This window comes from Macaca thibetana, chromosome 1 (genome assembly GCF_024542745.1).
Source record: "Macaca thibetana thibetana isolate TM-01 chromosome 1, ASM2454274v1, whole genome shotgun sequence".
NCBI lineage: Eukaryota > Metazoa > Chordata > Mammalia > Primates > Cercopithecidae > Macaca > Macaca thibetana.
This window is the reverse complement of record NC_065578.1, coordinates 134886386-134902626: the sequence shown is the minus strand read 5'-3', so window position 1 is coordinate 134902626 and position 16241 is coordinate 134886386. Positions and strand designations below refer to the sequence as shown.

The 16241-nt window shown below is 60.5% G+C and overlaps 1 protein-coding gene across 1 annotated transcript; it reads left to right on the top strand.

Annotated features, from left to right (window-relative positions):
• Nucleotides 1–319: 319 nt before the first annotated feature.
• On the top strand, nucleotides 320–10304 carry GJC2 (gap junction protein gamma 2). Its single transcript, XM_050758064.1, has 2 exons — nucleotides 320–608; nucleotides 8196–10304. Exon 2 carries the CDS (start codon nucleotides 8215–8217, stop codon nucleotides 9538–9540), a length of 1326 nt encoding a protein of 441 aa, XP_050614021.1. The 5' UTR covers nucleotides 320–608; nucleotides 8196–8214; the 3' UTR covers nucleotides 9541–10304.
• The last annotated feature ends 5937 nt before the right edge of the window (nucleotides 10305–16241 follow it).

Here is a 16241-nt window from a genome sequence, read left to right as displayed (position 1 = left end):
GGCCACCTCCCTCCTTCCCCTGTGCTCCCCCAGCCTGCCTGTCTAAGGCAGCACAGGGTGGTGCTGCCGGCCACCCCTAGGGTCAGCCCCAGCCCTGTTCTGATCCTAGGTGAGGTGCTTCTGGGGTGGGGTGCAGACAGATGGGTGGGAGAGAGGGAGGCAGGCAGGGCGCCCGGCCGGAAATGGGGGCGGGGAGCAGAGTCCCCGCCCAGAGCTCAGACTGGGGCCTCCGGAGGATACAGTCCAGAGCCGCCCAGGCGGCTGGGCAGGGCAGGGGAGGGGAGGGGAGAGGAGGGCAGGGGAGGGCCCGGGCAGCCCCCAGAGGCTTGCTCCAGGACAGGTGGACTGAGCTTCGGAGGCTGGGGCTGGCCTCTGACCTGCTTGGGCCTGGAAAGCCCTGCCCGCTGCCCTGCCCCCCAGGACAATCAGGGATTCAGACCCTGAGGCTGAGGGGGGAACAATGGGGCCCTTGAGGGCCCCTCCTCCAGCCCCCATTGTGCTTGGTGGCGAGAGGTGGCCCTGGCTCGGCCACACACCCTCGGGGAGGACCAGCATCCAAGCAGGTGGAAGGGGTCTGAGGGAGACTGGAATTTTCTGGCCTGGAAAAGGTAGGGTGCTGGGGTCCATGTATGTACCTCATGGGGCTGGGGGCTGTTGCCCCAGGAGACAGCCTCACCCTGTGCTCCTGACCTTGAGTCCCTGAAGGAGGGAGGGCTTCCTGAGGACCAGCCCCAGGAGGGTGCACTCCTTGCGCCTGCCACCCTCTCTTGGGCTCCGCTGCTCCACGCAGATGGTGGGGTGGCCCCCGGCTCCGTGTCTGTGTCCTTCAGGCCCAGCTGCCTTCACCGCAGGATGGGCACCAACTTGCGGGGTCTGCTCTGGGACAGCTGGCAAGTGGGAGGGGGCTGCCTTCAGTACCTCCCCCAGCAGCTGGGGCCCCTCAGGCAGCGGTAGGGCTGGCCTCTGAAACACCAGCCAGCTGCATTGTGTCCAGGCCCACTCTCCTACCCTCAGCGGCCACCTGGACATGAGGGGGCTGGCCTGCCCCTTGCACAGACAGACCTGGGGCCCTGCTCAGTCTCCTTCATAGAAGACCACAAGCCAATAAGCTTGCACTGGGGCCCACCCTAGGCCTGAAGCGCAGCAGACCCTGTGGTCAAGGAGCCATCCCCAGTGCTCGTCAGTGCTGTGATTAACTGGGTGGAGGCCCCCCCTGGGGTGCTGGAGCAGGCCCTCAGTGCAAGGAAGGGGCAGCATGGCTGAGGAGTGGGAGGCCCGCATCCCGCGGGGAGGGTGGAGCACCCCAGGGCTGATGCACAGGGAGGCCACAGCCCAGGCATGGGGGCCCCCATCCCAGAGCTGGATGGCAGTGAGCCCAGGATTCCTGGCTGCTGGGCATTCAGGAGGGAAGAGACGGGTTCGTGGACCCTGAGGGGAGCAGGTGGAGAGCAGGGACAGGCTTAGGAGGCTGGGGTAAGCATCACCCCCTCACTCCCACCATGCATACCCCCCAGGGCTCCATTTCTGGAGGATGTGTGGTCAGCTCCAGGCCTGCAACAGCCCAGGAGGCTGGCCGGGGGGAGCTGTCCAAACTGCAGTGATGACACACTCCCAGCCTGACCCAGGCCTAACTTGACCCCTTGGTCCACCTCCAGGGGAGGAACAGCCCCTCATTTCTGGGCCTGACAGCTCTGTACCTGCTTGGGACCCCGAGGGAGGGGACTTGAGAATGGGCTGCAGGAGGGCCCACACATTGACAGTGTCAATTGCCAACAACCCGAGGGGGAAGAGGGCTCCATGGGGGAGGAGGCACCAGCCTGGATGTTGCCTCACCAGCTGCACCTGTGCACGGCCCTGGCAGGGGCTGGGGACCCCACAGACTCATACCCCCACACCATGTTCCTCAGTGTTCCCTCACTCCCCTGGCATTCCTGAGCACCATACCCGTGCTCTTGGGCTCCTGGGGATCTGGTCAGTTTAGGAGCTGTGGCAGGCCATGTGAGGGGAGCCATGATGTGGGCAGGCACTTGGGGTCTTGGTGGGGGCACCTTGCGTTCCTGGGCCTGGGGGGAACTCCCTGAAGGAGGCGTGTGGTGAGGCTGAGTCTGAAATGGCTATGTGTGAGAGTGAGTGTGTGAGCCCAGCTCTATGTTGAGCTCGGGCAGCAGTGTACATGTGGGAGTGTGCACTGCTTATGTGTGGAGGGTTGGAGGGAGGAGCGTGCACTGTGTGTACATGTGAAGGATGCATGAGGATGGCTGGTGCCCACAGCCAGTGGGCCTACAAGCTGCACAGGCAGGACAGTGAGGCCGGCCACGGAGCTGCTGGGGCAGAGTGGGTGTGGAGGGAGGGTTCCAGGCCTGGGGCTTGGGTCCTGGGGGGCCGAGCTCTGCACCTCCCTCTGGACCAGGGCATCCAGAGGAGCATGACTGAGGGTGCACTTGGGGCTGACCATCCCAGGGCCTGGGCTGTCCAGGACAGGCAGCTGGGGGCTCAGGCAGGGACATGGAGGACAGGTACGGGAGCTGCCACCACAGAGCTGAGCTCTGGGCATCAGGGTAGGGGGCTACGGCCTGTTGGGGGTGAGGAGAAATTGAGGCCTGAGGGTGGGTGAGCGCTGTACCCCCCCTGAGTGAGGACCGTCCCCACACAGGGCCCCGCAGTGGAGTGCAGGGGTAGGAGGGGACTGTGCCTGCAGGAGCCCCAGGGAAGTGGGACTGGGAATCTGCTTTGGACTGAGTGGACAAGCGACAGCACAGTGCCTGCCATGCGCTGGGGTCCCATCATTTTCAGGGAGGGGAGGAGCCTGCCCCAGGGTCCCACCTGGTGAACTGTGTGCGTGGGTACCTGTCTGGTGGCTGCCCTAAACTGCAGAAAACACCCGTGCTTCGTGGCCTGCCCTGGGAGGGTCTGCAGATGGAATGAAATACCTGGGCCCCTGACCCTGTGCTACAGACCTGGCAGGGCGGGGCTTGTTCCTCTGTGTCCCAGGACCCTCATTCAGACCCAGGGTGAGCAGGAGGTTGATGGGGGAGGAGGTCCGGCTCTGACTGGTGTCCTGAGGTGCCAGGACACCAGGACACTGGTCAGAGCTGGCCCAGCCAGGTTTGCAGACAGGTGGCCTCGGCTTGGGCCTGCTTGCCCTGAAACCCTTCCCAGAGGTGGCCCCCACTGTGAGCCCCCATGGTGAGCCCCTTGGCTCTTGCCGCACACCCTTTGAAGCCCTTCCCTTGAGTCCCTGATGGCACCAGGGTGAGACCGTCCCCACTGTGAGGCTCCCTTTTACACCCTGGCCTAGTAGCGAGCCCCCGTGAGACCCTGGTCCCCAGTATGAGAACCCTGTGAGCCCCCGGCCCTCCACCAATGCCCACATCCTCCTCTACTTCCCACAGCCTTCCCTGGGGCTGACCCTGCCTTACTACTCCGAGACCTGGGCCAGGCAGCGTCCTGGCTCCTGGCCTCCTGTGGCCACCCCCCTACCTCTCCCTGACATACATTACTAACCCCAGCAGCTCCCTCCTCCCAGACTTTGAAGCCCAAGGGTGCTTCCAGCTCTTTGACCAAGCTGAAGCCCCTCCCCACCAATCCTCATTCTGGGCACCCTGGAGGTGTAGCTTTGGGGTGAGATCTCTTGGACTTGTGTGCACATAGTCTACAAATCCCGGGCCTGGCTCCCTGGAGGCCAGCACCCCTCCCCTCTCCTCCTGAGGGCCTTCACCAAACCCCTGCTGACAACCTCATTCTGCAGCACTATCCCAGGGCCTGGGCTGTCCAGGACAGGCAGCTGGGGGCTCAGGCAGGGACATGGAGGACAGGTACGGGAGCTGCCACCACAGAGCTGAGCTCTGGGCATCAGGGTAGGGGGCTACCATCAAAAAAAAAAAAAAAAAGGAGATAGGGTCTCGCTCTGTCACCCAGGCTTGAGTGCAGTGGTGTGATCTCGGGTCACTGCTATCTTCCCTTCCTGGGTTCAAGCGATTCTCCCACCTAAGCTTCCCGAGTAGCTGGAACTACAAGTGCACCACCATGCCTGGCTAATTTTTTTATTAAGAGCACATTTCTTAATATAAATAAATAAAAATTGCCAGCATGGTGGCATGTGCCTGTAGTCCCAGCTACTCAGGAGGCCAAGGTGGGAGAATTGCTTGAGCTCAGTAAGATTTACAGAAATGGCCGGGCGTGGTGGCTCACGCCTGTAATCCCAGAGCTTTGGAAGGCCGAGGCGGGCGGATCACGAGGTCAGGAGATCGAGACCATCCTGGCTAACACGGTGAAACCCTGTCTTTACTAAAAAACTTCAAAAAATTAGCTGGGCGTGGTGGTGGGCGCCTGTAGTCCCAGCTACTCGGGAGGCTGAGGCAGGAGAATGGCGTGAACCTGGGAGGCGGAGCTTGCAGTGAGCTGAGATCCGGCCACTGCACTCCAGCCTGGGAGACAGAGTGAGACTCCGTCTCAAAAAAAAAAAAAGATTTGCAGAAATGTTGTGAGGATAGTGCAGACTTCTTATAGACTCCACACCCAGTTTCCCTGTTGCTGACGTCTTGCATTAGCGTGACATGCTCCTCATAATGAATGGACCAGTATCGATGAGCTGGGGTTAACTGAGGTCCTTGCTGTATGCAGATGTCCTTGCCTCTCCCCTCAGGCTCCTTTTCTGCCCCACCGTGGATCCTACATGGCATCAGTCACCGTGTCTTCCTGGGCTCCTCTTGGTTGCAGCAGCCTCCTGGGTCTCCTTGTATGGGATGTCCTCACTGTCTGGATGAACACTGGCCAGATGTTCTGTAGGATGCCCCTTGGGTGGGATCCCTTTCAGCCTCATGTTTCCTTATGAGTCCTCAGGGGGATGGATTTTGAGAGGAAGACCATGGAGTTGATGTAACCTTCCCACGAGATGCTGTGAAGCATCCACACCATCCACGATGCTTGTGATGGCACCTTGGCTGCCTGGCCAGGGTTGGTGTAGGATGCGTGCTGCAGAGGCGTTCTCCCCCTTTCCCTCCCACACCCTCTGAAGCCAGGTTACCAGGTGCAGCCCACAGGTAGGGCTGGGGGTCACGCTCCCCTCCAGTACAGGGTGTCCACATGGCTGCTTTGGATTGACTGTGCACAGGGGAGCTGTCTCCTGTCCCCCATTTGGTTATACATTCAGTCAGGTACCTTGGCTTCTAATCTGTGTCAGTCTGTAATCTGTAACACAAGACTACTTGATTTCTTTCACTGCTTAGAGGGATCCAGTCTCAGGCACTGGGCGCTGTACATGCAGGTGCTGCTTGCACTGACTTCCTCTCTTGACACTACAGTTTACTCCAGGCTCCCCTGTACTTTCGCAGCCCCAGCCCTAGGGTCTGCCAGTCCCCCACTAGGGGTTCCTGATTCCTGTGATTGGGAGTGAAGGTAGGAACCAAGGCCTGGGCCCCAGGTAGGTTCTTGCTCCTAGGGTGTTTTTGCATTGAGGCCTTTGCAGGCGCCAGAGCAAAGGTGTGTGTCTGAACCCAGGTGCAGTCACACATCTATATTTTCTATAAAACTGCCCACATCTCTGTGAGACACCTTGCGGTCTCCAGCTGTGATCACATGGAATAGTCACCAGCAGTGTGGAAGGCCGTGACACAGCGACAGCCTCAGGGAAGGGCTGAACCTGTGTGTGTGCGCCTGTGCATGTGTGTGTGGCGGGGCCAGGCAGCAAAGGCTCCTGGTGGGAGTGGGCTCCAGCCAGTGTGGGAGCCGTGGGCAGAGCACACGAGGGGATATCTGGAGCCAGGTGTGGAGTGGGGGCAGGGGACCTGGCACTGGGGCAGGCAAGGCCGCGGCATTTGCTCTGGTTAGGAGTCAGGGGCAGGGCAGGAGGCCTGCTGGGTGGGTGTCCTAATGCTCCCCAGGCTTGCAGGCAAGGAGTGTAGTGCCTGAGGCCCTGCAGGCGGGGCCGGGGGAGCCAGGCTCAGGATTGGCTGGGGTGGAGAAGCTGTTCTGCAGGGCAGAGTGGCATTTGGGTGTGGCCCTCTGGCACTGGCTGTGCCTGCTGGGCATCTGAGTGCTCATGTTGGGGGTAGAAGCAGGCCCCGGAGAGAATTGCAGGCTGGAGGTGTGGATCTGGGAGTCCCCATAGGTGTGGCCCTCAGACCAGGACCTGGGTTCTTCCAGGCTATTCCCAGGACCACTATGTGGGTGCAAGTGACACAGCACCCCAGAGCGAAGCGCCAGCTCTCAGACACCAGGGCACATCAGCCCAGGGCCGAGCCACAGTGGTCACCAGAGCTAGCCGATGGCTCCATTTCCTCAGCTGAATCAAGGAAGCTGCTCGGCAGTCAGCCACAATGAGAGTGCTCACACCATGGGCAATGGCAGGCACCATCACTGCAGGCTGCCCCCAGAGAGCTATTTGTTCAATATTGCCCCCACACAGCTGGGCAGGCCGGCCCTGGCACCGAAGGCCTCCTGCCCCATCTCTCCTTTGAGCCTGCTCTGTCTCAAGTTCCTGTCGGGCTGGAATCAGTGGGCCTCAGCCTGCTGTGATGGGTCAGGCGGGGAGGGAGGGGGGCCCTGCCTACCAGAGCCAGGGGGATAGGGGAGGTGGCCCCAGGGCTGGAGTGTGCCAGCCTGTGCATATGCGTGTGCCTGATCACATGTGTGTGTGAGTGCACGGGTCTGTTTGCATGTGTGTGCATATATGTGTATGTGGTTGTGCATACATATGTCTGCATGTGTGTGCATATGCACAAGTGTGTATGTGGCACTGTTTTTTCATGCATGTGTGTCTGCATGTGAGTGCAAACAGGCATGTCTGTGGATGTACACTGGTGATAGTTTGCACATACACATCTGTGTTTGCATTGACCCTGTTTGCATGTGTACGTGTATGCATGTGTGTGTGCATGTGTATCTGCATATGCATTGTGCATGTTCATGCATATGCACGTGTGTGCATGTGTACATGTGTCTGTGGATATGTATCTGAGTGTGTGTGCACATGTGAATGTGTGTGGCTCTGAGGGGTACTGCACAGATGTGAGGAAGCAGGGCCACTTCCCCAGGAACCCTGACTGCCCCCTCTTCCTGCCCCGGGTGGGGAGGACTCAGCTGCATAAAGAGGCCGGGAGCCTCACCAGCGACTGCTGCTGGTCCCACACCTGCCACCGCTGCCTCCCAGGCCAGGTACAGGGAGAGGGCCAGAGGCAGAGGGAGCTAAGGGGTCTCCTGCCCCAGCGACCCAGGAGCAGGTACTGGCCCCAGGGAAACCGCCAGGAGTGGGTGGGCAGGGGAGCTGTAGGAGCTCTCCCTCCTTGGAGCACAGTCCCTGCTGCACAGCCCTCTCCTGGGGGCACTTGCCCACCTTGGGCTTGGCTGGCCTGTGGCATAGCTGTCTCTGAGGGTCGCAGGTGCTGAGTGTGGCCTTGCATTACTGGGTCTATAACCTCGCTGGACACCGTCCCTCCTGGACGGACGCCTGGCTTCATCCTGACCCCAGCTGGGGACGGTGTGGGTTGAGATCATGGAGGACCAGGAACCTAGATTGGGCGGGCGGAGCCCTGGAACCCTGGGCACCTGAAAAGGGCAGTGGGACCAGCCGGGGGCTGGAGGGAGGATGGAGGATTTTGCGGAGGTGGAGGGACCCTGACGACCCCTGTCCTGGGTGTGGAGGGAGGCTGAGCAGGGCCTCTGGCGGCCGAGGGGCTATGGGGATTGTGGACTGGTGGCACTTTGGGGTCTGGGATCTGATGGTGGGGCAGGCACGGGGGGCTGTGAAGGACTGAAGGCTGATGGGGCTGCAGGGTCTTGGGGTCTAGGGAGCTGGAGGGGCCAGGAGGGATTGAGTAGCTAGGCAGGCTGGGGAGACCCTTCGGATGCTGAAACTGTGGGACCCTCTCCAACAACCTGGATGCGGCTGGGGCTGGGCTGGTGGTCATGGGTGCAGCAGACACTGAGACCACCAGTCCCCACATTTGAGTAGTGCTTGCCTCAGTGTCCCCATCTGCCTCCTGAAGGCAGCTCACCCAGCTGGGGCCCTGCATCTGCACAAGCAGGGGCGGATCAGGTGGGGGCTTCCACTTCCGTTTAAGGTGGCAAGCTCTACGTCATCGGCTGTGTAAGCAGAGGGGCCAGCCGCAAGGCAAGCCTGGAGCCCCAGCTCTGAGCTCTGAGCGCCGCGGGCTCCTAAGTGCGGGCCCCTGGCTGACCCCCACTCCGCCCCACAGGACCCGCCCGCCCGCCCCTATGACCAACATGAGCTGGAGCTTCTTGACGCGGCTGCTGGAGGAGATCCACAACCACTCCACCTTCGTGGGTAAGGTGTGGCTCACGGTGCTGGTGGTCTTCCGCATAGTGCTGACGGCTGTGGGCGGCGAGGCCATCTACTCGGACGAGCAGGCCAAGTTCACCTGCAACACGCGGCAGCCAGGCTGCGACAACGTCTGCTACGACGCCTTCGCGCCCTTGTCGCACGTGCGCTTCTGGGTCTTCCAGATCGTGGTCATCTCCACGCCCTCGGTCATGTACCTGGGCTACGCCGTGCACCGCCTGGCCCGTGCGTCTGAGCAGGAGCGGCGCCGCGCCCTCCGCCGCCGCCCGGGGCCCCGCCGCGCGCCCCGAGCCCACCTGCCGCCCCCGCACGCCGGCTGGCCTGAGCCCGCCGACCTGGGCGAGGAGGAGCCCATGCTGGGCCTGGGAGAGGAGGAGGAGGAGGAGGAGACTGGAGCAGCCGAAGGCGCCGGCGAGGAAGCGGAGGAAGCCGGTGCGGAGGAGGCGTGCACTAAGGGGGCCGGCGCTGACAGCAAGGCGACGGGGACCCCGGGCACGGCCGGGCAACACGATGGGCGGAGGCGCATCCAGCGGGAGGGCCTGATGCGCGTGTACGTGGCCCAGCTGGTGGCCAGGGCAGCTTTCGAGGTGGCCTTCCTGGTGGGCCAGTACCTGCTGTACGGCTTTGAGGTGCGGCCGTTCTTTCCCTGCAGCCGCCAGCCCTGCCCGCATGTGGTGGACTGCTTCGTGTCGCGCCCTACTGAGAAGACGGTCTTCCTCCTGGTTATGTACGTGGTCAGCTGCCTGTGCCTACTCCTCAACCTCTGCGAGATGGCCCACCTGGGCTTGGGCAGCGCGCAGGACGCTGTGCGCGGCCGTCGCGGCCCCCCGGCCTCAGCCCCCGCCCCCGCCCCCGCGCCGCGGCCCCCGCCCTGCGCCTTCCCTGCCGCTGCCGCTGGCTTGGCCTGCCCGCCCGACTACAGCCTGGTAGTGCGGGCGACCGAGCGCGCTCGGGCGCACGACCAGAACCTGGCAAACCTGGCCCTGCAGGCGCTGCGCGACGGGGCAGCAGCTGGGGACCGCGACCGGGACAGTTCGCCGTGTGTCGGCCTCCCTGCGGCCTCCCGGGGGCCCCTCAGGGCAGGCGCCCCCACGTCCGGGACGGGCAGTGCTACCTCTGCGGGCACCGTCGGGGAGCAGGGCCGGCCTGGCACCCACGAGCGGCCAGGAGCCAAGCCCAGGGCTGGCTCCGAGAAGGGCAGTGCCAGCAGCAGGGACGGGAAGACCACCGTGTGGATCTGAGGGCGCTGGCTTGCGAGCTGGGCCAGGGAGGAGGAGGGTTGGGGGGCTCCGGTGGAAATCCGCGACCCCTTCTCCTCAGCCTTCTCCTTAGCAGGAGGTCTCAGGCAGACTCTGCCCAGAGGGGCAGCCAGGCTGCTCAGGGAAGGGGCTGAAAGCGGCAGAGGAGTGCTCTGGCTTGCTCACTACTGGGGCCAAGGTGGGTTGGAGAGAGGGTCTAGGAGCCAGGAAGGGCCCTCTGCTGTGGTCTGAACCCCAGGGGGGCTGGGGCATTGATTCCACCCCTGTCCTGAGCTGGAATACATCCTCTGGGATGCCAGCTCTTCCCTTTGAGCTTCCCTGCAGCAAGCCATGGAGGCCCTAGGGTGCCTGGTATGGGCATCAGTTGGTGGAAGTGCGGGGGTGTGTATCCCCATTCCCTGCAAGAGGGAGGGCTCTGTTGAACAAGGAACGGGGCTCCTTCAGCCCTCCCCCTCCCAGCCCCAAACTGAGACAGACTGGGAGCTGGGAGCCAGGGGTGGACAGGACCACACCCTCTTTGAGCTTCTGCGATGCCAGCCTTCCCTTCCTCTGGGAGACTTGAAGTTCTGCAAAGATGTTGACCATGCCCTGCATCTTGGACCCAACGGATGGTGGTCAGGGCCTGGGGGCTCCATGCTGCGGGAATGGGGCTCTGGGGTTCCTGTCTGTGGCCTGTCTGCCCTCCTCCCTAATTCAGACCCAGCCTCAAGAAGAAAGGGAGTAAAATAAAACTAACTTGTTTATAACCTTGTGTGTGCATGTGTATGCATGTGCATGTGTATGCATGTGTACATGTGGCTATGTGTGTGACCGCATGCACACGTATGTGCATTGTGTGCATGTCTGGGTGTATGCTTATGTGTGTATGCATGGGTGTGTATGCATGGCTACCACATGGGGAGACATGGCTTAGCTCCAGGCTGGCTGGGAGAAGAGACCCCTCCCCAGGGACAGGCAGGGGAGTATGGTCACAGGCGAGCCCCTGTAGCTTGTCAGACAACACTCGGGGCCTGCTCAGTGCCAGGCAGCGTGCCGGGGGCAGGGGTGGGTGGGACTGGGTGGAGTGCACTGATGGTGAGAAAGAAAGAACACACTCAGAGCCTCAGGTTGGGCCGCAGCTCAGTGGATGGAGGGTGGCTGTCTCAGGCCCGGTCATGACCAGGACGTCGGCCAGAGCCTGCAGGGGTGGCTTTGGCGAGGGGCCAGGGGGCTCATTAGCCCCTGCAGCACACTCCAGGTGACTGGCTATCCCCCAGCCTCCCTTAGGCCTGGTGCAGCCTGGCTGGCTGCCCCTCCTGGGCTGCATACCCCTCTCTCCGTGTTGTCCCCCAGCCAAGACTCAAGCCCGGGCTGAGCCCTGAGTCTCACCTAAGCCCGACTCCAGGCAGATGCCAACTGCAAACTGCGTCCCTCTCCTTTCTGGGGCTTGCCTGGCGGACCTCTGGCCCCAGGTGACCCCCGACTCATGGAGCCACGGACAGCAATGCTGAAAGTGCAGCCTCAGGGAAGAAAAGCAAACACCATCCCCAACAGGTGTCCACTCCAGTGGGGACACACCAGGAGCCTCTCCAAGACAGGAAGGGTTTGGGGCTGTGCTGCTGGTGGTGCCGTCACGGGGGAGGCCAGGTCCCTGTGGTGGGGGGCCATGGTGTCCAGCCATGCTGGGCAACTGTGCATGGCTCACCCTTCCTCCACCTTTTGTTCTGTTCAGGCCTTTGCCTGATCAGATGAGGCCACCCACATTGGGAGGCCAATCTGCTTTCCTCAGCCCATCTATTCAAATCTTAGTGTCATCTGGAAATGCCCAAACAGACATACCTAGAATAATGTGTGACCCCATATCTGGGAACCCTGTGGCCCAGTCAAATAGACACATAAAATGAACCATCACAGGCCAGGAACTGTCTCACATCTGTAATCCCGGCACCTTGGGAGGCTGAGGTGGGAGCATCACTTGAGCCCAGGAGTTCAAAACCAGCCTGAGCAACACAGTCCCCATGTCTACAAAAAATTAAAAAGCAGCTGGGCGTGGTGGTGTGCACTTGTGATCCCAGCTACTCAGGAGGCTGGGGTGGGAGGATCACTTGAGCTAGGGAGGTAGAGGTTGCAGTGAGCTGTGATTGCACCACTGCACTCCAGCCTGGGCAACACAGCAAGACTCTGTCTCAAAGTAAATAAAATTAGCCATCACAGGTGGACTGGAGGCAGAACTGCTTCTTCTTTGGGAAACTTTAGTCTTTGGCTATATATCTAAATATAGATATAAAAATAGTATATAGTATCTATGTCTATATTTCCTGTGGTTTTGTTTCTTTGGAGAACCCTGGCTAGTACACATCCCTCAGCCAGAGCTGTTCAAAGGGCACCCCAGCTTTGAGGGAAACTGGAAATGATCTCTAACCTGGAGGGTGTGCCTGTTGAGACTGCCATAACACCACACCATGCACTGGGTGCCTTAAACAACAGACACTGATTATCTCACAGTCCTAGAAGGGAAGGCCAAGATTAAGGTGTGGGCAAGCCTGGTTCCTCCTGCAGCCTTCCTCCTTGGCCCATGGATGCCATCTCCCCGCTGTGTTCTCACACGGCTGTCCCTCTGTGTGCATCTGTGTCCTAATCTCCTCTTCTTTTAAGGACACCAGCCACCGTGGATTAGGACCCACCCCAATGAACTCATTTTAACTTAATCATCTCTTTAAAGGCTTTGTCTCCAATTATAGCCACATTCTAAAGTTCTTGGAGGTTAGGAGTTCAACACAGGAGTTTTGAGGGGACAATTCTGCTGGTATTAGAGGGTATATGCCCCCTGGGAAGCTGGATTGTCACAAGAGAAGGGGAGACGGGACCCTGGGGACAGACCTCTCTTCTTGGAGACTTGGGGGTAGGTGGGCCATGTCAGGTTTGTGAGCATCTGCTGGTGGGCTTAGGCTCTGTTACTACACCCTCCCAGCAGCATGGCCTTAGCCAGGAAAGGCTGTGCAAGCCCCAGCCTCCACGCCATCTGCTAGTCCTCCCTCTAAGACCGAGTCCTTGATAATCTGGACATTCCCACAATGTCATGCCTGAGCCCCACACCACCAAGCAGGGCTGGCGTCTCCCACTACAGCGGGACGTGGTATCTAAGTTGCTCCAGTCTGCAGACCCCCAAAGGCTAAACCCATCCCACACTCCTGGCGCTTATCAGTCACTTTTAGAAAACCCATGCCTTGGTTTCCCCAGCCACCTGGGGTGGCCACGATGGTGATGAGCTGAGCCTGGCATTGCTGATACCACAGTCCCCCTCCCTCCTCTGTCCTGCATCTTCTGAGCTCTAGGGCAGGTTGGCAGGGGGGCCAGTCACTGGTGGGCCCAGCCATATACACAGCAGGACAGAGCCAGAGCAGGCGGTGCTGGAGCAGGCTGGCGGGATGGGACTTCACGTCTCACCTCCATCCGTTTCCACAACCTCAGCCAAAACTCTCGGCTGCTCATGGGTGTGCATAGTGGGGTGAGGGGCCAGCTGCTCAGAGACTCCCCCAGAATAGGGCAGCGGCGCTCTCCTTCCTCTAGGAAGGGAGGAAGCCCTGAGGCGAGAATAACAGGAAACCACCTTCCCCCGACCCCCACGGTACCTGGGAAGCAGGGGCTGCCACCCCTATGCCCAGACATTTTCCAGTTCTCACTCCCCTGGCCCCAGCTGCAGCCTGGTCCCTGAAGCCAGGACAGGGGCGGGGTTTCCTCCCCCTGGTGCCAGGCCCCAGTCCCCTGCCTGCTGATAAGGGGAATAGCAGCCCCGGTGGCTGGCCAGGCTGGCGTAGAGGGTCCAGGAAGGCTTCTTGGAGGTGGCCTGGAGCTATGGCCTCACATGGCTCTGGCACTGGAAAGTGGCCCCTGGGATTCTGGAGCTGAAAGCTCTCTTTTGTTTCCTTTGAGTCCATTTGAACTGAAGGAGCCCCTGATGGTGGTGGCGGCTTCTTTGTGGTGAGGGGCCTAGGCAGGACGGATTGGAAGCCACTGGGCCTGGCCCGGGGCACCAGGTTGCCACACGCCTTTCCTGCTGCCTGTGCAGGGGTGGAAGCAAATTCCTCCTCTGGCTGAGGACCAGGCTGACGTGAGGCTAGAGGAATTCGACCCCCGCCTGTGAGTGTTGTCCGCGCCACCCCCTGCCCCAGGTTTCATCCTGCCTGCCTTCCGCTCTGTCCATATGGGGCTGCCCGGGGCGGGGGGCGGGGGGATACCGGGTCACCCTCAGGAACGCCAGGCTCCGACAGAGGAAGGGGTGGTGGCTACAGCCAGTGGCTAGGGAGCACATTCTAGGCCTGGCCTATCTCAGTCAGGAAGCTGGCGGCTGGCGGGGGACTGAGGCCCAGGGACCTTGGGGGACCCGGCTGATTCTCTCCAGGCCCCTCACCATGCCCTGACCCTCGCCTGGTTGGGCAGGCAGGGATCCAGGGCCTCACAGGGCTTGGGGCAGGTGGGGATGCTGTGAGGAGGGTTCAGAAGGGCAAGTAGGAGCTCCAGGGAGGCTGCAGTGAAGGGAGTGGACTAACGGCAGGGCCTCCGTGGCCATGACCAGGGCCTGCGGGAATTCGCTGACTGCTCAATGTCACCTGAGCCCCTAAGGCATGCTGGGTGCTGGCCAGGCCCTCGAGACACGGCAGGGAGCTATGGCAGGGATTCTCTGCTTGGCCAAACTCCGGCCAGGATCCGGAACCTTCTCCTAGGCCCATGTGTGGGCACTTGCTTGGAAAATCCAGTTTTAGTAAGAGCCCTACTGAATCAGTTTAGCCAGAACACCACACCCTGGATATCTCACCCTCCATGACATCTGATTGGGTCCCTCATCCTCCACCGTCCCCTGGTGACGTCTGATCACCCTGCCTGCCTAGAGCAAGGACCCTGTGAGGTGGGTTTAGCCAGACCCCTCAGCCTGATGTCTCCTTAGTCATTCCCACCCACTGACCCCACGCTGCTCCTCGGCTTCTCCACCCCCTTCCCTGCTGTATTGGGGCTGAGCTCCATCTCCACCAAGGCTGCCAGGCAGGGCCCCACACCACATGATGCGCCTTGGTGCAGTCTTCCTCACTGATGTTACTATGCATCACGAGGAATTTTTTTATTCAACAGCTACACAAAGACCTCTGCTTGCCGGGACTCTGCACCATAAAGACACATTGAGTAAGGTTTCTTTGGTGCTTTGAGTTGAGGACTATGGAGAGAGGAATGCAACAGGGTGCACGGGCCCATGGAGGCCAGAAAGACGGGGATGGCTTGGACTAGGGCAGACTCTAGGGCTGAAGGCTGCTGGGGCCACCTTGTAGATGCATCACTTACTACCAGGGAAAGTGGCCACTGTACAGGGCTGCTCAGCGGGGGCATGGGACATCACTCCTCAAGAAAGCACAGTGGGGTGGATATGTCATAGCAGTGTGCGGTTCCTGCCTAAATTGTCCTCTGTGAGTTCAGCTGTGAAGAGAAGACAAGAATCATCGGAAGGACGTCCTGCAGGACAGGTTGGGCTCCGTGGGAGCTTGGAGTCCTGCACTAAAGAGGACTATAGACACATGACAGGGGTGACCCTGGCCTGAAAAAAGCGGAAGTTACCAAGGATGTGATTGGAAGCTGTGATTGTGTCTCGTCATGTCGCATTGATTAGGGGTGTGGAGGGGTTGTGGGCTGGATGGTGCCTGTCCTTATCCGTGGAGTCACTTGGGGATGGAGCCTCCTGCCACCTGCAGCTGATGCCCCAATTGTCCAGCAAATAAAGAAGAAAAAATGACACAACAATCACACGTGGACAGCTGGCAAACTAATAGGTACCCTTATAAAAAGAGAAAGTGGCCAAGCACAGTAGCTCACGCCTGTAATCCCAGCATTTTGGGAGGCCGAAGCCAGTGAATCACTTGAGCCCAGGAGTTCAAGACCAGCCTGGACAACATGGGGAGACCATTTCTACAAAAAAATACAAAAATTAGCTGGCCTGGTGGCTCGCGCCTGTAGTTCCAGTTACTCAAGAAGCTGAGGCGGGAGGATTGCTTGAGTTCCGGAGCTTGAGACCAGCCTGGGCAACGTAACCAAGACCCTGTCTTCACAAAAAAAAAAAAAAAAAAAATGCTGACACATGCTAGACCGTGGATGGACTTTGAGAATACTATGCTGAGTTAAATAAGCCGTCGCAAAGGACAAATCCCGTAGGATTCTACTCCTGTAAAGTCCCTAGAGGAGGCATGCTCATGGAACCAGAGGGTACAATGGGGCTGGGAAGTGGGTGTTTAACAGGGAGTTTCAGGTTGGGAGGATGAAGAGGTTCTCGAGATGGGTGGCGGTGCCCGACACGGGTGGGTGAAAGCGAGGCATGCCCCGAATAGGACACAAGAAGGCGCTTAAGAGGTGGGCAGAAATCTCGTTACCTGCCGAGGGTGGAGCCTACGTGCTGACGGATAGGTCGAGCCCCCGCCCCGAAACACCCCCCGCGCACGATGCTCCGCCCCCCACGCATGCCCCACCCACCCAGCATGCACGCTCGTCCCGCCCGCCCCTTCCAGCCCGGGCGGACCTGCTCCTCACGCATGCACGCTCTGTTGGCCCCGACTCGCACTGCTCCTCCCCTCAAGCACGCACGTTTCGTTCACCCCTCACGCACGCACTCTGCGCCCGCCCCTTCCCGCCTCCCTCCGGCGGCCGCCGCCAGGGGCCGCTGTGGC

Excerpts from the sequence above, each read along its gene's own strand:
- GJC2 (XM_050758064.1), top strand. The coding sequence starts at position 8,215 with ATGACCAACATGAGCTGGAGCTTCTTGACGCGGCTGCTGGAGGAGATC.